Source organism: Taurulus bubalis, assembly GCF_910589615.1.
Source record: "Taurulus bubalis genome assembly, chromosome: 17".
Lineage (NCBI taxonomy): Eukaryota > Metazoa > Chordata > Actinopteri > Perciformes > Cottidae > Taurulus > Taurulus bubalis.
This window is the reverse complement of record NC_136605.1, coordinates 7764177-7778627: the sequence shown is the minus strand read 5'-3', so window position 1 is coordinate 7778627 and position 14451 is coordinate 7764177. Positions and strand designations below refer to the sequence as shown.

The window sequence follows — 14451 nt, the reverse complement described above, 5'->3', positions numbered from 1 at the left end:
TGTCCTTCTTCTGGTTCAAAGTTGAGCAAACACACACACACCAGAATGTGCTTGCTGGTGGACTAAATACTGTGGTCTTAGAGGGCACATCAAGTGTATGATTGGGATGGATGTGCTTTTCTTAAATGCTATGCCGTGGCCACTTGCTGTCTGTTTATTTTCCTACTCTGTCCCCCTTTTTTTCTGAATAGGGATGTCAAGAGAGGAGAGCGGACATCGTTTTTGACAAGATATGCTCACACATCTGACACTCTCTCTTCTTTGCTTATCACATTTTCCCCTGTTTAAGTTTATCTATACAGTGTCGTAACTGGTTGTCCAGACTGGCAACAGCTCCTGGTTCAGTGCCATACCCTCAATGAGAAACTCTTTCCAAAAACACAACAACGAGGAACATATATTCTTTTAAAGATATTATACGAACGTCAAACAGACAAAACTCAAAAGGGAGTACGAGTTTACGGAGTCATTTTCTTGAAGGAAAGTGAGAAATATTGACTGGCTCCAGCTTCTAAAACGTGAACATTGTCTGCATTTCTTAGTCGTCTATGATGGTAAACTGAACATCTTTGGACTGACGCAACAACACATTTGCGGACGTCACAGTTTGCTCTGTCTGATTCATTATCTGGTGACATTCTATAGACCGATCAATTAAAGGATTAACCAAGACAATAATTGACAGATACATTGACAATGAAAATAATCCCTAGCTGCAACCCTAGTTGGAAGAAATGCAGTTAAACGTACGATCATTTTATCAGTATAACTCAGTATTGACCTAGTAATCTGGTAGAATAACAGCAAGACATTATTTTGGTGCAAATCAATACGCACTCAGACGGTAGTGTGTGTGGGTGTATTCGACTGTGTAGGGTGTGTGTCTATTTGTTTTGGTGAAAACCAGTCACTCATTATTTCAGCGTGGATGCAAACAGAGGTTTTTGCCCCTGACTGCCCCGCCCCCACAGGTATGAGTGGAATTCTAATTGGGTGAGGAATGTGCAAGGAGCCAATGGGACATTGGGAACCAAACAGTGCTGCCCGGCGGGCCAGCACTGTTTGGTCTGTCAGAGAGAGGGAGGCTGTCTGGGCCACGCCAGAAAGGCCTGTGTGTCTCTGCGGGACTCAGACAAAGACCAGACAAGTTTGACGCAGGTTTAGATTTCAGAGACTGCACTGGGTGTATATGGACATGTTTTAGCTAGCTAGTGGGCATGCTTAAGTTAGCTGTAGAGGAAGTGCTCTAAGCAACGTGTTGCATTATCTTTGGGTTTCATGATCTAATGACGTGTGGATGGATAGTATTGCAGTTCATGAAGAAACCCTTGCTTTTCCGTCTGGTTTAAGGCTGTCTATTGAACCTAAATACTTAAAAAAGATGTATACCAAACAATCTCAAGTGCTGGAAATATTGTCTATTTTTCATTTGATAAAGTGTTATAAATTATTACTTTTTGTTTTGTCATTATTACTTAGGATGTCCTTTGGTATTGGTGAAACTTGGTTCACCCGGCCCAATTCGGGTTGTGGTTTTCTAAGACTCTTTGTGCCCCCCATTGCTGGCAAGGTTTGAAAGCAGAACAGGGTCAGGGCAATGTTAAATACAGGAAATAACTGAGTCAAATAGTAGGACAACATTGTGTTTTTGTTAGGGAATGAATGAGCTTTATTGCGAGGAAAAAAAACAAGCCTTCTAATGAATGAAAGAATCAGTGATTCAGCATCATGTTAATTTGCCCATGGAAGCAACACGTGCTGATCAGATTTTGTTGCCAGGTAGTTGGATTAAACACTGATTTTGTTCTGCATCTGGGCAGCAGGTGACTTGGGATACTCACGATAGAGGGAGGGAGAGAGCTGATAAGGGAGCAGAGAAGTGTGAGAATGAGAAATATCTAAGGGGGAAAAAACGCAATAAAAAAGAAGGGACACAAAAAGCAGCTCAAGTGTAAAAGAGAGTGAGGGAGGAAAGGGGGGGAACCATGCTGGCTTAGGAAGCAGCGTAAGCACTCCTAATCCTCTCACTTATTGACCTGGCAGCTTGTCCAGAAACACACACTTCCAAAAGCGCACCTAAAACAAATGGAGACATTGAGAATGGAGAGGCTACGAATGGGACACCTTTGCTCAAACAAGCGGTCGGCGAGAGCGATACAGGGCATTTAAATAAAACAAATTGGTTATTTAACAACTTATGAGTGAATATTAAACTTGTTGTATTTGTGTGGTGGTTAGCTGAAGGCCCTGCATGTTCTCAAGTAGGTGAGATATTTGCTGGAGGAGACGGTTACACAGGAAGTGACATCGTTGTAGTCGCATACGGGTCACTCTACTTAACTTGTAAACCTGTGAGTGTCCTCTGGAGCAGTACTTTTTAATTTTTTTTGGCTCGATCGTGAGTATTGATTCCAATGAACAGATAGTTGCACCTCGGCAAAGGTTCCACAGAAGGAGACCATTATGTTGGATTTTAGAAGCTTTAACGAGCTTATAAGCCTCCATAGTTGTATGGCTTCTGTCATTGCCTGAAGAACAGCAAGTGCTCTCTGTGCTTAAGGTGCAAGGGTAGAGCTAAATGTCTTCTTCTTTTGGACATTTGATTGGGCTAAAACATGTTGTGGCTGCAAAATTTCTAGAGGAGTTGCTAGCGCGGTAGAGAGGTAGCTCCCTTTCTTGCCATCTACCTCAGACTGTTTCTGCTGTGTTCCCCTCAAGATTGGATGAATAGAATTCTTCCCTCCAGCTCTCAGGTTTTAAAAAGAAAAGGCCATAACGGCCAAAAAAGAAAGCGACGGTGGGGAAATTGAGAACCAGCTGAGCTATAGCTGTGTGTGTCTTTACCAGCCGTGACCTTGGCAGAATGAGGAATTTCCTGAGACGCTGAGAAAAGGGCCTGTCGCACATTCAGTACCACAGAAGAGCTGGTCAAGAGGCGCAAAAAGAGAGACGGGGTGAAAAATGGAGTGTCCCCTGTCTCTGGCAGGAGATTGGAGGATGAGAGCGGGTGAATAGCGAAGCTGTGACAGTGACAGAGAAGGTCTTCCTCTACTGCTTGTCTGAAAGAGGAAGCAGGGGCAAATTAGAAACTTGATTCTCTCCCACTCCAGCTGTGTTTCTTTCATTGTGTGTGTGTGTGTGTGTGTGTGTGTGTGGAGGTCTCAGTGTGGAATGTTTGAGTCAGGAGGAGGAGGAATGGATGAGGTCGATGAGGAAGAGGGAAGGATATCCTGCAGCCATTCTCCACGGGTTAATCACAGGAAAGAAACCACGGCACGCCAGACACATCTACGCCACCACACAGTCACCACATCCTAAACTGCTGGCTGGCTGACTAACTTCCTAGATGGCTGTCTGGGCCAAACCAGATCATGCCTGATTTTAATTGGACTTCAAAGCCGTGACAACGGTTCAGGTGGTGGATTAAAATCAGTTTGAACAGATGCCTTTGAGACGATGCCGCCGGTCTTCTTCCCTGAAGTGTTGTCAATGCATCCCTACCATCGGTCAATTAGCTTAGATTGTATTTCGGTTGGCTATTAACAATGATTTTCATTATTGGTTAATCAGCATATCACTGTATTGATTAATCTGGTTAGTATCCCATTAATAAATGAATAAATACAATTGTTCTTAGTCTTTGGTGACATTCGAATCGCTTGCTTTATTTAACATGTAATAAATATTTTAAGAATCAAGATATTTAGTTTAGAATGATTTAAAACCGTGTAAAGCAACCAACCGTTTAAATGTGTGGCATTTTGGCTTAAAAATAAACAAATGACAGATTATCAAAACAGAGTAACTTCCCACAATTAGTTGTTTCAGCTTTCACCTTTTTAAAAACCTGCCTCTTCCCCATCTAACCGATGAAGTTGATTGACAGGATATAGTGACACATTCCACCTCATTTGTCAGCATGGGCTCCCATCTAGTTTATCTTGAAAGAGAATAGAAGATAAATAGGGCCAAAGATATTGATAACACACATTCTGTTACATTTGCCGGTTTGTCTCTGGCCACCAAACACAGCAATGAATCTTAATTTCCTATCAGTCAACATTAGCTCATGAAAGTTACTTGCCGTAAAGGAGGAATCCAAATGGTACTTTTAATATGCGTTCTGTACGTACTGTGCAATACATGTGGAGGTGATGCCCAACATGGATTACTTTATGATGAGGGTTTTACATCGCTGTAAATCAGTTCTGCTGCATTAATAAACCAGCATAGGGTTTGTTTTATAGACTCACTAAACTGATCGTACCGTGACGTCCAATGGAATGATGTTTTATCCAAAGAAGCTAGCCATAGTTCATCATTTGTTGCAGCCACAAGAAGTGGCTTCTTCTTTCTTCTCACAGCTCTGTCGCCTGACACCAAGAAGCAAGTTTGCATAGTCTATTATTTTATAGATTTCCTCCCTCCAGTATTTTATAAGGATTGAAAATCTGTTGTGAAAAAAAACAAAAAGACATCTGCTTTAGACAGTGTGGCCTGGAAGGGGTTTAAGATGCTGAACAAGAACGTCCTCTGGGAATATGTAAGTGTCTTACTTACACTGAGAGCTAATTCATGTTTTTGTCCTTTCTTTGACAACGTGCGCCTCCCAGCAATGGACTTAAAAGCTGATATTTAGAGCGGGACATTTACACATGCAGGGTAAATATTATCGTGGTTTTCACGTCGATTACACCTCGCGGTGCAGTCACTTTCTGAGTGCATTACATCAGCCCCGAATACAAAACATGCTGCTTGTTTTTGCTCAATGCCCACACAGCCCCTATAATCCACACCTGCACTTGTGACGGGCCGTTTGTGATTTGTGTTTCTAAGAATCAGTTTGATGGGCTTCCGCTGTGGTTTTTACACACAGCGGTGTTTACTGAGCTGACCTAGAATGACATCTGCCCGCTCTCGCAGCAAACAACTAACAAGGAATTGCACACACACACGCACACGCACACGCACACGCACAATAAACTAAATAGTTAGCACACACTTACAAACTCTCGAGGTCTGGGTCAGTATGAGCTTTGCTCTCTGGATCCACAAAGATGATGTGGCAGACAAGGCATCCTGCCACTCTCACTGTGGGCGGTGTGTGTGTGTGTGTGTGTGTGTGTGTGTGTGTGTGTGTGTGTGTGTGTGTGTGTGTGTGTGTGTGTGTGTGTGTGTGTGTGTGTGTGTGTGTGTGTGTGTGTGTGTGTGTGTGTGTGTGTGTGTGTGTGTGTGTGTGTGTGTGTGTGTAGTGATCCTGACACTAGCCTATACTTTCCTGCTGTTTCTTTTCCTGCACGTCACATCAGTTTTGCTGCTCATTACCATCCTCTGGCATTCATATATTATATCCTAACCAGCATTCTTCCTCCGCGCAGCTTATTGTGCACCAGCCTACACACAGAGAGGGATCATTTTCATATTTGTGTGTGGCTTTTTGTTCATAATGGTTTTCTCTTTTGCAGTATTATGTGCCAAGAACCTCGCAAAGAAAGACTTCTTTCGTAAGTACCTTTTCGCTCATTTTTATGTGCATGAATCTTCAGTTATGACGACCGTTATACGTGATGAGATGATGTGTTTGAATGAGGGTCTGTGTGCGCCATCAAAACCAACACTGTAAGCAAACTGGCGGCATTGCTGTTCTGTGTCATGATAATACACATTCCCGCCCCGTCCTCAAAGCAGGGATGGCGTTCCTAAAACCTCCAGGATAAGAGTCTTCATTTCCATCAATTTCACAATGCCGTGATTACATTATGCACCAACAACAACCAAATAGAATATGCTCTTATTGGGTTAGAGCCGGTCTCCGTGAAGGTACAGATAAGAAGAAGAATCTGCTAAATGTCCGCAGAAGCAGATCCCATCGCTTTTTTTAATGGAGATACGTTATCTGCAGCGCCAATTTGAGATATTTCTAATACTTTGATATTATCTTCTTTGTGATTCAATGTGGTGGATGAGAACTATTAATTTGAGCTGTGTGCCTGCAGGCCTGCCAGATCCATTTGCCAAGGTTGTGGTGGACGGATCAGGTCAATGCCACTCGACAGACACAGTCAAGAGCACACTGGACCCCAAATGGAATCAGCACTACGACCTGTGAGTCTCCTACGACATCACTCTTTTAATGCTTTCTCATTTGTTTTCTTGTTTGGCTTTTAATGGTTCCAATATAAGTACAATATTTGGTCCTTGAGGTGTCGTCTAACAGTAAGGGACACTTTATGTTTGAGCTAACGTGGTATTTCCTACAAGTTTCTTTTATTCATCTCGTGGTTGGGTGATAAAATATTGTTTCAGGTCGCTCACCCTGATACCAGAATGTGTTGAAAAACATGGAGTAGACGTATGAGAATGTTCCATCTGTTTTTCAGCTACATTGGAAAGACAGACTCCATCACCATCAGTATATGGAACCACAAGAAGATCCATAAACGACAAGGGGCGGGCTTCCTCGGCTGCATACGACTGCTCTCCAACGCCATCAGCAGGCTAAAAGACACAGGATGTAAGGCTCGTCTTTCTTTCGTTCTCTGCCCACTGATTTTTATCACAGATGTTAATTAAAGAGGAAAAGCTTTCGGTTTACATTTCCTTTTTCCTCTTCTTCCAGACCAGCGTCTAGATCTATGTAAGCTGAACCCCTCGGACAGTGACGCAGTGCGGGGGCAGATCGTAGGTAAGGCTGGACGCACGGACGTATTGTCGGTACAAATGACCCCCGCCGCCTCTCTGTCATGCTGTCTCTGCATCTCTCTGACCTTTACCACCGGCTTGTTTCCAGTGAGCTTACAGACGCGAGATCGCATCGGCAGCGGAGGTCCCGTGGTGGACTGTAGAGGACTGTTGGAGAATGATGGGTGAGTGTGTCAACGGATGTTTACGCTGTCAGCGCTACAACACATATATCTCAGAAACAATTATGTTATTATTATTATTATTATTATTATTATTATTACAAATAAATAAACTAAAATAGCGTAGCAAATACCAGCCTCAAATGTAGTAAAATTCTATGTACTCTGATATTTTCATGACTGATTGTGTGAACTGATTAAATTCAGTCTTCTGCTAATACAGCTCTTCTTTGTCATATGAAGTTGGACTGTGACCTATTTTGGGTGCTTGTTGTGTTGCAAGATCACTGTAGTCATCGTAACTATTTATTTAATTATTTCTCAATCACAAGCCACGAGTTAAAGCATAACCTGCTTTATGGTCTACTTTACTCTAGATGGGACCGTGATGTTCTAAATCAACATCATGCTGTGTTGAAGAAGACTTGAATCTAGTGATTGAGACCATGAACTCATGTTAACAATGTCCACTGAGGTAATAAATCAAGTGAGAAGTAGAATAAATTTCTCATAGACTTCTATACAGTTGGACTTCTTTTTTCTTGATGGTCAGTAGAGGGAACGCATATTCAACACACTTACGCATTAGCTTCACTTTTCAGAACCAGAAGCTTGACTTCTTCATGCGCTTCAGTAAAACCGAGAAAATATGACTTCAGTGGCATGTGTGTTTGTAGGCCTGTGTTTGAGGGATGCTTCAGTGAAGAACCCCTGCCTTACTCGGACCCCACTGGTGCGGCGGGGGGCGGGAACTGTCGACTTGACTCACCCGGTCAGGAGGGCCGTCTTCAGACGCAGCGAATCAGAGGGCAGGACTCGAGAGGACATGGCCACACCCCTCAGAACAGACCTCATGGGCACCAACCGCCTGACCTGCCGGAGGGATATGGTCAGTCAAACGTTACTCTTGATGTTTAAGTCACCTCTAAAACATCTCAGGCTGTATTTATAAAGTCATGGGACGTCTTTCTTCTTCTTCGTTTTAAAACAGAGCAACGAACAACAGTGCAGGGCCAGGTGTACTTCCTTCACACACAGACGGGCGTCAGCACCTGGCACGACCCTCGGATACCACGGTATGATCACACCCCACTTCACTCACGTCAAGTCCAAGCACAACCTGGAATGAGATGAGCCTTGAATAAACCCCTCTGACAAACTAGGCCATCGCAGCAGCAGACATTGAGAAGAATATAACAGAAATAAAGAACGGGAGGAATCACCCCACATGGGATGTATTTTGGATTATAGAGTGAATATACTGCATATTTGTAATGCTTTGTAATTTAAAGGATTATTCTATTGGGATTGGAACATTTTAATATAAATTTAGCAATTAAAAACCAAAATCACCACTTTCTTGTTGGCGAAGCACTACATGCTGTTCCCTGATGCACCGTACTTCTGGCCTATGTTCTCCTTACTTTGTTCTCTACTGATTGCATCAACAGATTAAGAGGAAATCTCATTTTGTTTCGGCCCCTGGCGCCTGGTCTTAGATCAGTAGGGGTTAAGAACATACAGTATGTAGGGTCAATATTAAGGCGGGTCTGGTGGAACCGGTGCCGTAAATATTGAACCGCTGACTGAAGCCTCAGTCTGGTTACTTGTTACCGGTGCAGGGACCTGGCCAGTGTGAGCTGCGAGGAGCTTGGGCCGCTGCCAGTGGGCTGGGAGGTCCGAAGCACGGTGTCGGGCCGGATCTACTTTGTGGACCACAACAACCGAACCACTCAATTCACAGACCCGCGCCTACACACTATTATCAGGTACGCATTCGCACTCACACTTGAAACACTCCTGTATCCCTCATGGCAAAGTCAATCAATACCTGGAGGGTGCAGACATCCATGACGCATACCAAATAAGTGGTTTCAAGACTAATCTGTTAATCTAATCTCTCACGGCTGTAATGCTGAAGTCAGACTGGTTCTGAACATGACCTACTAACAGTCAGCAGCTCTGCTGATAACGCTGAATCGTAGTAGATTTAGCTGCGCTGAGCGAATGCACACACTGTAATTGGATTAGGACTGCTCTTTTTTTTTTTTTTTTTACTCTGTCAATTGACAGTCTGTCATGTTGTCTCTTCCCCGTCCTCATCTTCCTCCTCCTCCCTTTTCTCCTTCCCACCTCCAGCCAGCAGTCCCAAGCGAAAGAATCGTCACAAGCCCCCCAGATGGACGTGGGGGGTGAGGAAGGAGTGGGTGGAGTCGTCGTCGGAGGAGGAGATGGAGATGTGGCGGCGCGCTACGAGAGAGACTTGGTCCATAAGTTAAAGCTGCTCCGCCATGAGCTGTCCTTGCAGCAGCCTCAAGCCGGACACTGTCGCATAGAGGTGTCCCGGGAGGAGATCTTTGAGGTGGGTGCAAATCTCTCCCGTGAACATTACAAAGCAAAACCAGACAATGATGCTCTCTCTCTCTCTCTCTCTCTCTCATATATTTACACAGGCACACGCACCCACACACGCACACGTGCAGATAGATCTATAAAAGCGGTGTGGATGGAGTGGGTAGCTCCTGTGAACATTTACATTCATACAGACACACTCCTCCTGACTCATCGACCAGTCACAACAACCCATTCTTTCAGTGTCTTTCTCTGAATAGCACTGATGTGCATATTAATAAACTGTCTACTGAAACATCACAGATCTCAGGGGCTAAGTTGTGGCTCACTTTTCATCTCTGTTAATGTTGTGTGTGTGTGTGTCGGTATAGGAGTCATATCGGCAAATAATGAAGATGAGGCCCAAAGACCTAAAGAAGCGCCTGATGGTGAAGTTCAGAGGAGAGGAGGGCCTGGACTATGGGGGCGTGGCCAGGTAATTTGCTATTCAAACCTCTGAGCACTTCTGCATTTCATCAGCAACATTTTATAAGTCCCATCCCATGATAAGTTGAGTTCAAGTGGTATACATTCATAAGTTTACATTTTTTTTTATTTTTTTTTATAGCTAACCAAAACCGAATTATGATCGAGTTGGAAACGCTAAATTGAAAACATATCGCTAAAAATACTAAAACAAGAATTTAGGGAGTGTTATGAACAAATTCTCCCTGCATAGTTTTCCCACCATTGTTTTCGGTTGTCTCATTTTGAACATTTTATTTCCTTAACGTCCAGTTTGTTAACCTGCTGCTCAGCTTGAGCTGCTGCAGAGCCTCCTCACGGGAGAGAACATGTTCGACGTAAAACCAGCTTCACGTGTTAAAATGCTACATCTGTTCATTAGAGCTGCTGGTTAAAAAAAAAAGGAGAATTCAGTGGACACGCGGACTACATCATATATAATTTGCAGTTTCTTTCATTGTTCAATGATTAATGAATGTGTCACCAAGTTTCTCCTGAGAGTTTTTAACATTTGTTAACAATGTGGTGGTTGTCTGTAGGGAGTGGCTGTACCTGCTGTGTCATGAAATGTTGAACCCCTATTACGGCCTGTTCCAGTACTCCACAGACAATATCTACACACTACAGATCAACCCCGACTCCTCCATCAACCCTGTGAGTGCACACACACACACACACACACACACGCACACACGCACACACAAAGCATTTCACGGTCGCCCTGAGTAAGACGATTCTCTCTGATCCTATGTGACCGCCTCTGTCCGTCTCTCCGGCTGTGTTACTTTCTTTCAGGACCACCTGTCATATTTCCACTTTGTGGGCCGTGTGATGGGCCTGGCAGTTTTTCACAGTCACTACATCAACGGGAGCTTCACGTTGCCATTCTACAAACAGCTGCTAGGCAAACCCATCCAGCTCAACGACCTGGAGACCACCGACCCGGAGTTGCACAAGAGCCTTGTCTGGATATTGTGAGCGAACGCACCGGCACACCAGTCGATCTGACAGCAGAGGGCTTTTTCATCATTAACTATTTCTTAGTTGTTGTTTTTTTTTCCCTTCACTATCCCCGCCTGGATACGAACAGATCACAATTTCAGTGTTAACTCTTCCTTTCTCTGCAGAGAGAACGACATCACTTCAGTCCTCGACCACACGTTCTGCGTGGAGCACAATGCCTTTGGGAAGTTCTCACAACACGAACTCAAACCTAACGGCCGCAATATCAACGTCACCGAGGACAACAAAAAAGAATACGTGAGGTGAGAACAGTGAGGCGGTTATGTTCCGTCTTAGATGTGGGCGTTGTCCAAACTGTGCCCTTGACACAGATTGTAAACAATATACTGTCTTGTCAGCAGAAAGAGCTACAGTGCACAATGCTGTTGCCAGGTTATTACTGTGTACTTATTTAGCCTGCGCGGTGTGTGTGTGTGTGTGTTTTTGCTTTTCAGGCTTTATGTGAACTGGAGGTTTATGCGGGGAATTGAAGCCCAGTTTCTGGCTCTACAGAAGGGATTCAGTGAGCTCATCCCCCAGCACCTCCTCAAACCTTTCGACCATAAAGAACTTGAGGTACGCGTGCTCTCCAGCTCCTCACTTCCCATATTATGTGTTTGTTTTTTCCTATGTCCTAATAATTATGCTTTCCATGCCATTGTTGCTTCTTCTTAATTGACTCCTCTCCCTCTCTTCACCCTCAACCCTCCCGCCCGCTTTCTCCTCCTCCTCTCCTCTAGTTGATCATCGGAGGACTAGGGAAGATAGATCTTGCAGACTGGAAGACGAACACGCGCCTGAAGCACTGCACAAGTGAAAGCAACGTGGTGCGGTGGTTCTGGCAGGCGGTGGAGGCCTTCAGCGAGGAGAGGAGAGGACGCCTCCTGCAGTTCGTCACGGGCTCCACCAGGGTCCCATTACAAGGGTTCAAAGCGCTTCAGGGTGGGTCATGGACTGGCAAAGACGCTAGAAGCAGCACATTATTTGATTATTCAAATCAGTTTCAATTAATTCTCAACAACAACAAAATACCGAAGTACAAATGCAAATCCACACATTTTTAGAAGACACACTTTAATGTGCAGTTGGAGACGCTAAAATTACATTAGCATCAACTGATTTACTTTTACCATTTGAAGACTGAAGAGTGTTCTGTGTACCAGAGTAGAGCAGTGATAACTAGAATGTATGTGTGTAAGGTTCTACAGGTTCTGCAGGACCAAGGCTCTTCACCATCCATTTGATAGACGCCAACACGGACAACCTGCCCAAGGCTCACACATGGTGAGGACACATACATGAAGAAGATGATGCCCGTTTCTCTCTTCATATTTGCAGGAGGAGTCAGGTTTGATGTCACTGATTATCCTTCTCTGTCCCTAGTTTTAACCGGATAGACGTCCCTCCCTACGAGTCTTACGAGAAACTCTACGAGAAACTGCTGACGGCTGTGGAGGAGACCTGCGGCTTCGCTGTGGAGTGACTGATCCGCAACCAATCCAACGTACACACAGTCACACTTGCGCTTGCACTTGCACACAAACTATTTGACTTTTTACATATATATATATATATATATATATATATATATATATATATATATATATATATATATATATATATATATATATATATATACACACACACACACACGAACACACATCAGCAGAATATCATGTATACGCGGAGTATACGGAGCGGCCAAGAACACGCGGCCTCTTGCCACCTCTTGACCACCGAACTGTTGGGGGTTCAAGGAGGAAGCACAGCGGGAGAGGAAAGGATTAAAAAGAAGAAGAAAAAACAGACAAAAAAAATAAAGTATTTTAAAAATTTTCAGATGTTTTGAAGAAGCATTTTTATCCTTCAGTTTTAACAAGCTATGATGTCATTCTTCAGAATGTCTACCGCCACAGCAAATTTGACTCCCAACACACTCGAGTCAATGGACAGAATCGGCCAATCACGTGCGAGCCTGGGAACAGAGACCTTTCAGACGTGTGAAGAACAAGGCAGAGACTGATTGTCTTTCTGTCTGACAAGCTGATTGAGTAGTATTCATGCTTCATGTTTAACCACTGTCGCGTACCAGAACGTGTGCATGTACGTGTGAATGTGTGCGTGTGAGAGACTGAGACTGTATTTTTGTCTGTGTGAGTGAATGTGAATGTGTATGGGTGTGTGTCAGGCATGGCACCCGGTTATGCTGTAAAAATGATCAAATGAGCCTGCTCTTCTGTTTTGGTAACCTTTTGTCTCTTCCGTTTGTATCTGCTACCACTCTGATCCACTCTGATATTTTATTATTTATTACTAAGTGATTACTGACCAAGCTGCTATTTGCTCTGCAAAGAGCCCACACTAATCTCTTGATCACCCCCTCTACCAGAGTTGAAGGGTCAATTCACTTGCAATTCAAGTAATCCACAAAGTGGGTTTTATTGAATTTTGTTACTTTTTTTTTTTCATATCATGGGGGAAGAAATACTTTTGTCAGCGGTGTATGATAACTGTTTTGGTGTTTTAAATGCCACGTTACATTTATTCGACGTGAAAGGGAAAGATCATCCCGGCCCTAGTTTTTTTAAATCTAATTGATGTTATGGAGCGGTCCGAGGGCATGACCTGGATATTTAACAAAATGAGCCACGAGGATGGAAAGAAGGAGGTGGCTTCAGGAATTATTTTGGTTTCATGTTACATGTATAGTAAAATCTCATAAGCCTTTCGTACATGTTTCATCATCCATGTCACCATCTTTTCTGTTTCTTTGTAGCCCTGACATTCTCTGCCCATCACTTTTTCACCATAGCCTGGGTGTTAGAAGAAAAAAAAAAGTCCTTGTCCTCAAGACCACCATGAATGAACAAAGTCTCTTTGCAGTCATTAATCCTCCAAAGTGAATGAAATCAAATACCTAAATGATGAATGAGCAATGTGGAAAAAGTTTAAATTAGTTGTAGATTGATTATTAAAGACTGTTAAGCAGTACCATTTCAATCTGCATTTTCTAGGTTCTGAGTTCACTGTGTAATGGATGCAAGAGTATTGTAACTTACTATGTACTAAACATTTATGAAAAAATACAATGTAAATAAGATTATATTAAAAGAAATTAAATTGAAAATACATTCCTTGTGTGTGTGTGTGTTATTCTCTCTATATATTAATATCCAAATCAAGCAACAATAATGTCTGTATATTAAAGTCTTTAACAAACCTTGATGTACTAATTACATGCATTGGAAGCAAATTTATCTTTTATTTCATCAGCCTTTCCAGCTGTCCAAAGAGCCAACATCTGTACCAAAGCTTAGTGTGCAGTTATAGTTTCAAACAACATATTTGATTAATTTAATTATAAATATAATGTAGACCTATCAACATTTGGAAATAAAGATTGTATGGCCTTTGGTGATGTTTTGTACCTTTTGAGAGTTCTATATTTGAAATGACAACCCTAGTTAAACCATACTATAGTTGATGTGCTTAACTGTTCCTTTATTTCACTTTCACGTTTTATCATAGCATGTCAAAATTATTATTATTTTCATGTTTTACATTTGTTTTACTTGTAAATATAATCTATCCTCCCAAGGTGTGTATTCGTAAAGCCTAGCAACTACAATGCTGAAGAGACCCTCAACCTCCAGGACTCCGTTTCCCAGAAGCCCCGGCTCCCGTACGCGTGACGTTGCCGCTGTTCTTGTTTTGGCAGTTTGTTTCGTTA

General features: G+C 43.0%; 1 protein-coding gene across 3 annotated transcripts in view; it reads left to right on the top strand.

Moving 5' to 3' along the window:
• The window catches only part of smurf1 (SMAD specific E3 ubiquitin protein ligase 1), a 13227-nt gene extending 978 nt beyond the window's left edge, over positions 1-12249 (top strand). Inside the window, exons 2-18 of one of the 3 annotated variants that reach the window (XM_079233222.1) lie at positions 5466-5504; positions 5997-6105; positions 6381-6514; positions 6620-6685; positions 6791-6866; positions 7541-7752; positions 7855-7939; positions 8486-8632; positions 9003-9225; positions 9587-9690; positions 10259-10373; positions 10515-10693; positions 10847-10984; positions 11177-11297; positions 11462-11663; positions 11930-12005; positions 12105-12249. In XM_079233222.1, coding sequence (XP_079089348.1) covers positions 5466-5504; positions 5997-6105; positions 6381-6514; positions 6620-6685; positions 6791-6866; positions 7541-7752; positions 7855-7939; positions 8486-8632; positions 9003-9225; positions 9587-9690; positions 10259-10373; positions 10515-10693; positions 10847-10984; positions 11177-11297; positions 11462-11663; positions 11930-12005; positions 12105-12204 — 2126 coding nt within the window. In that variant the 3' untranslated portion in view covers positions 12205-12249. Of the gene's footprint in view, positions 1-5465; positions 5505-5996; positions 6106-6380; positions 6515-6619; positions 6686-6790; positions 6867-7540; positions 7753-7854; positions 7940-8461; positions 8633-9002; positions 9226-9586; positions 9691-10258; positions 10374-10514; positions 10694-10846; positions 10985-11176; positions 11298-11461; positions 11664-11920; positions 12006-12104 lie in introns of all 3 variants that reach the window. The other 2 variants (XM_079233221.1, XM_079233220.1) reach the window with 2 other exon arrangements.
• The last annotated feature ends 2202 nt before the right edge of the window (positions 12250-14451 follow it).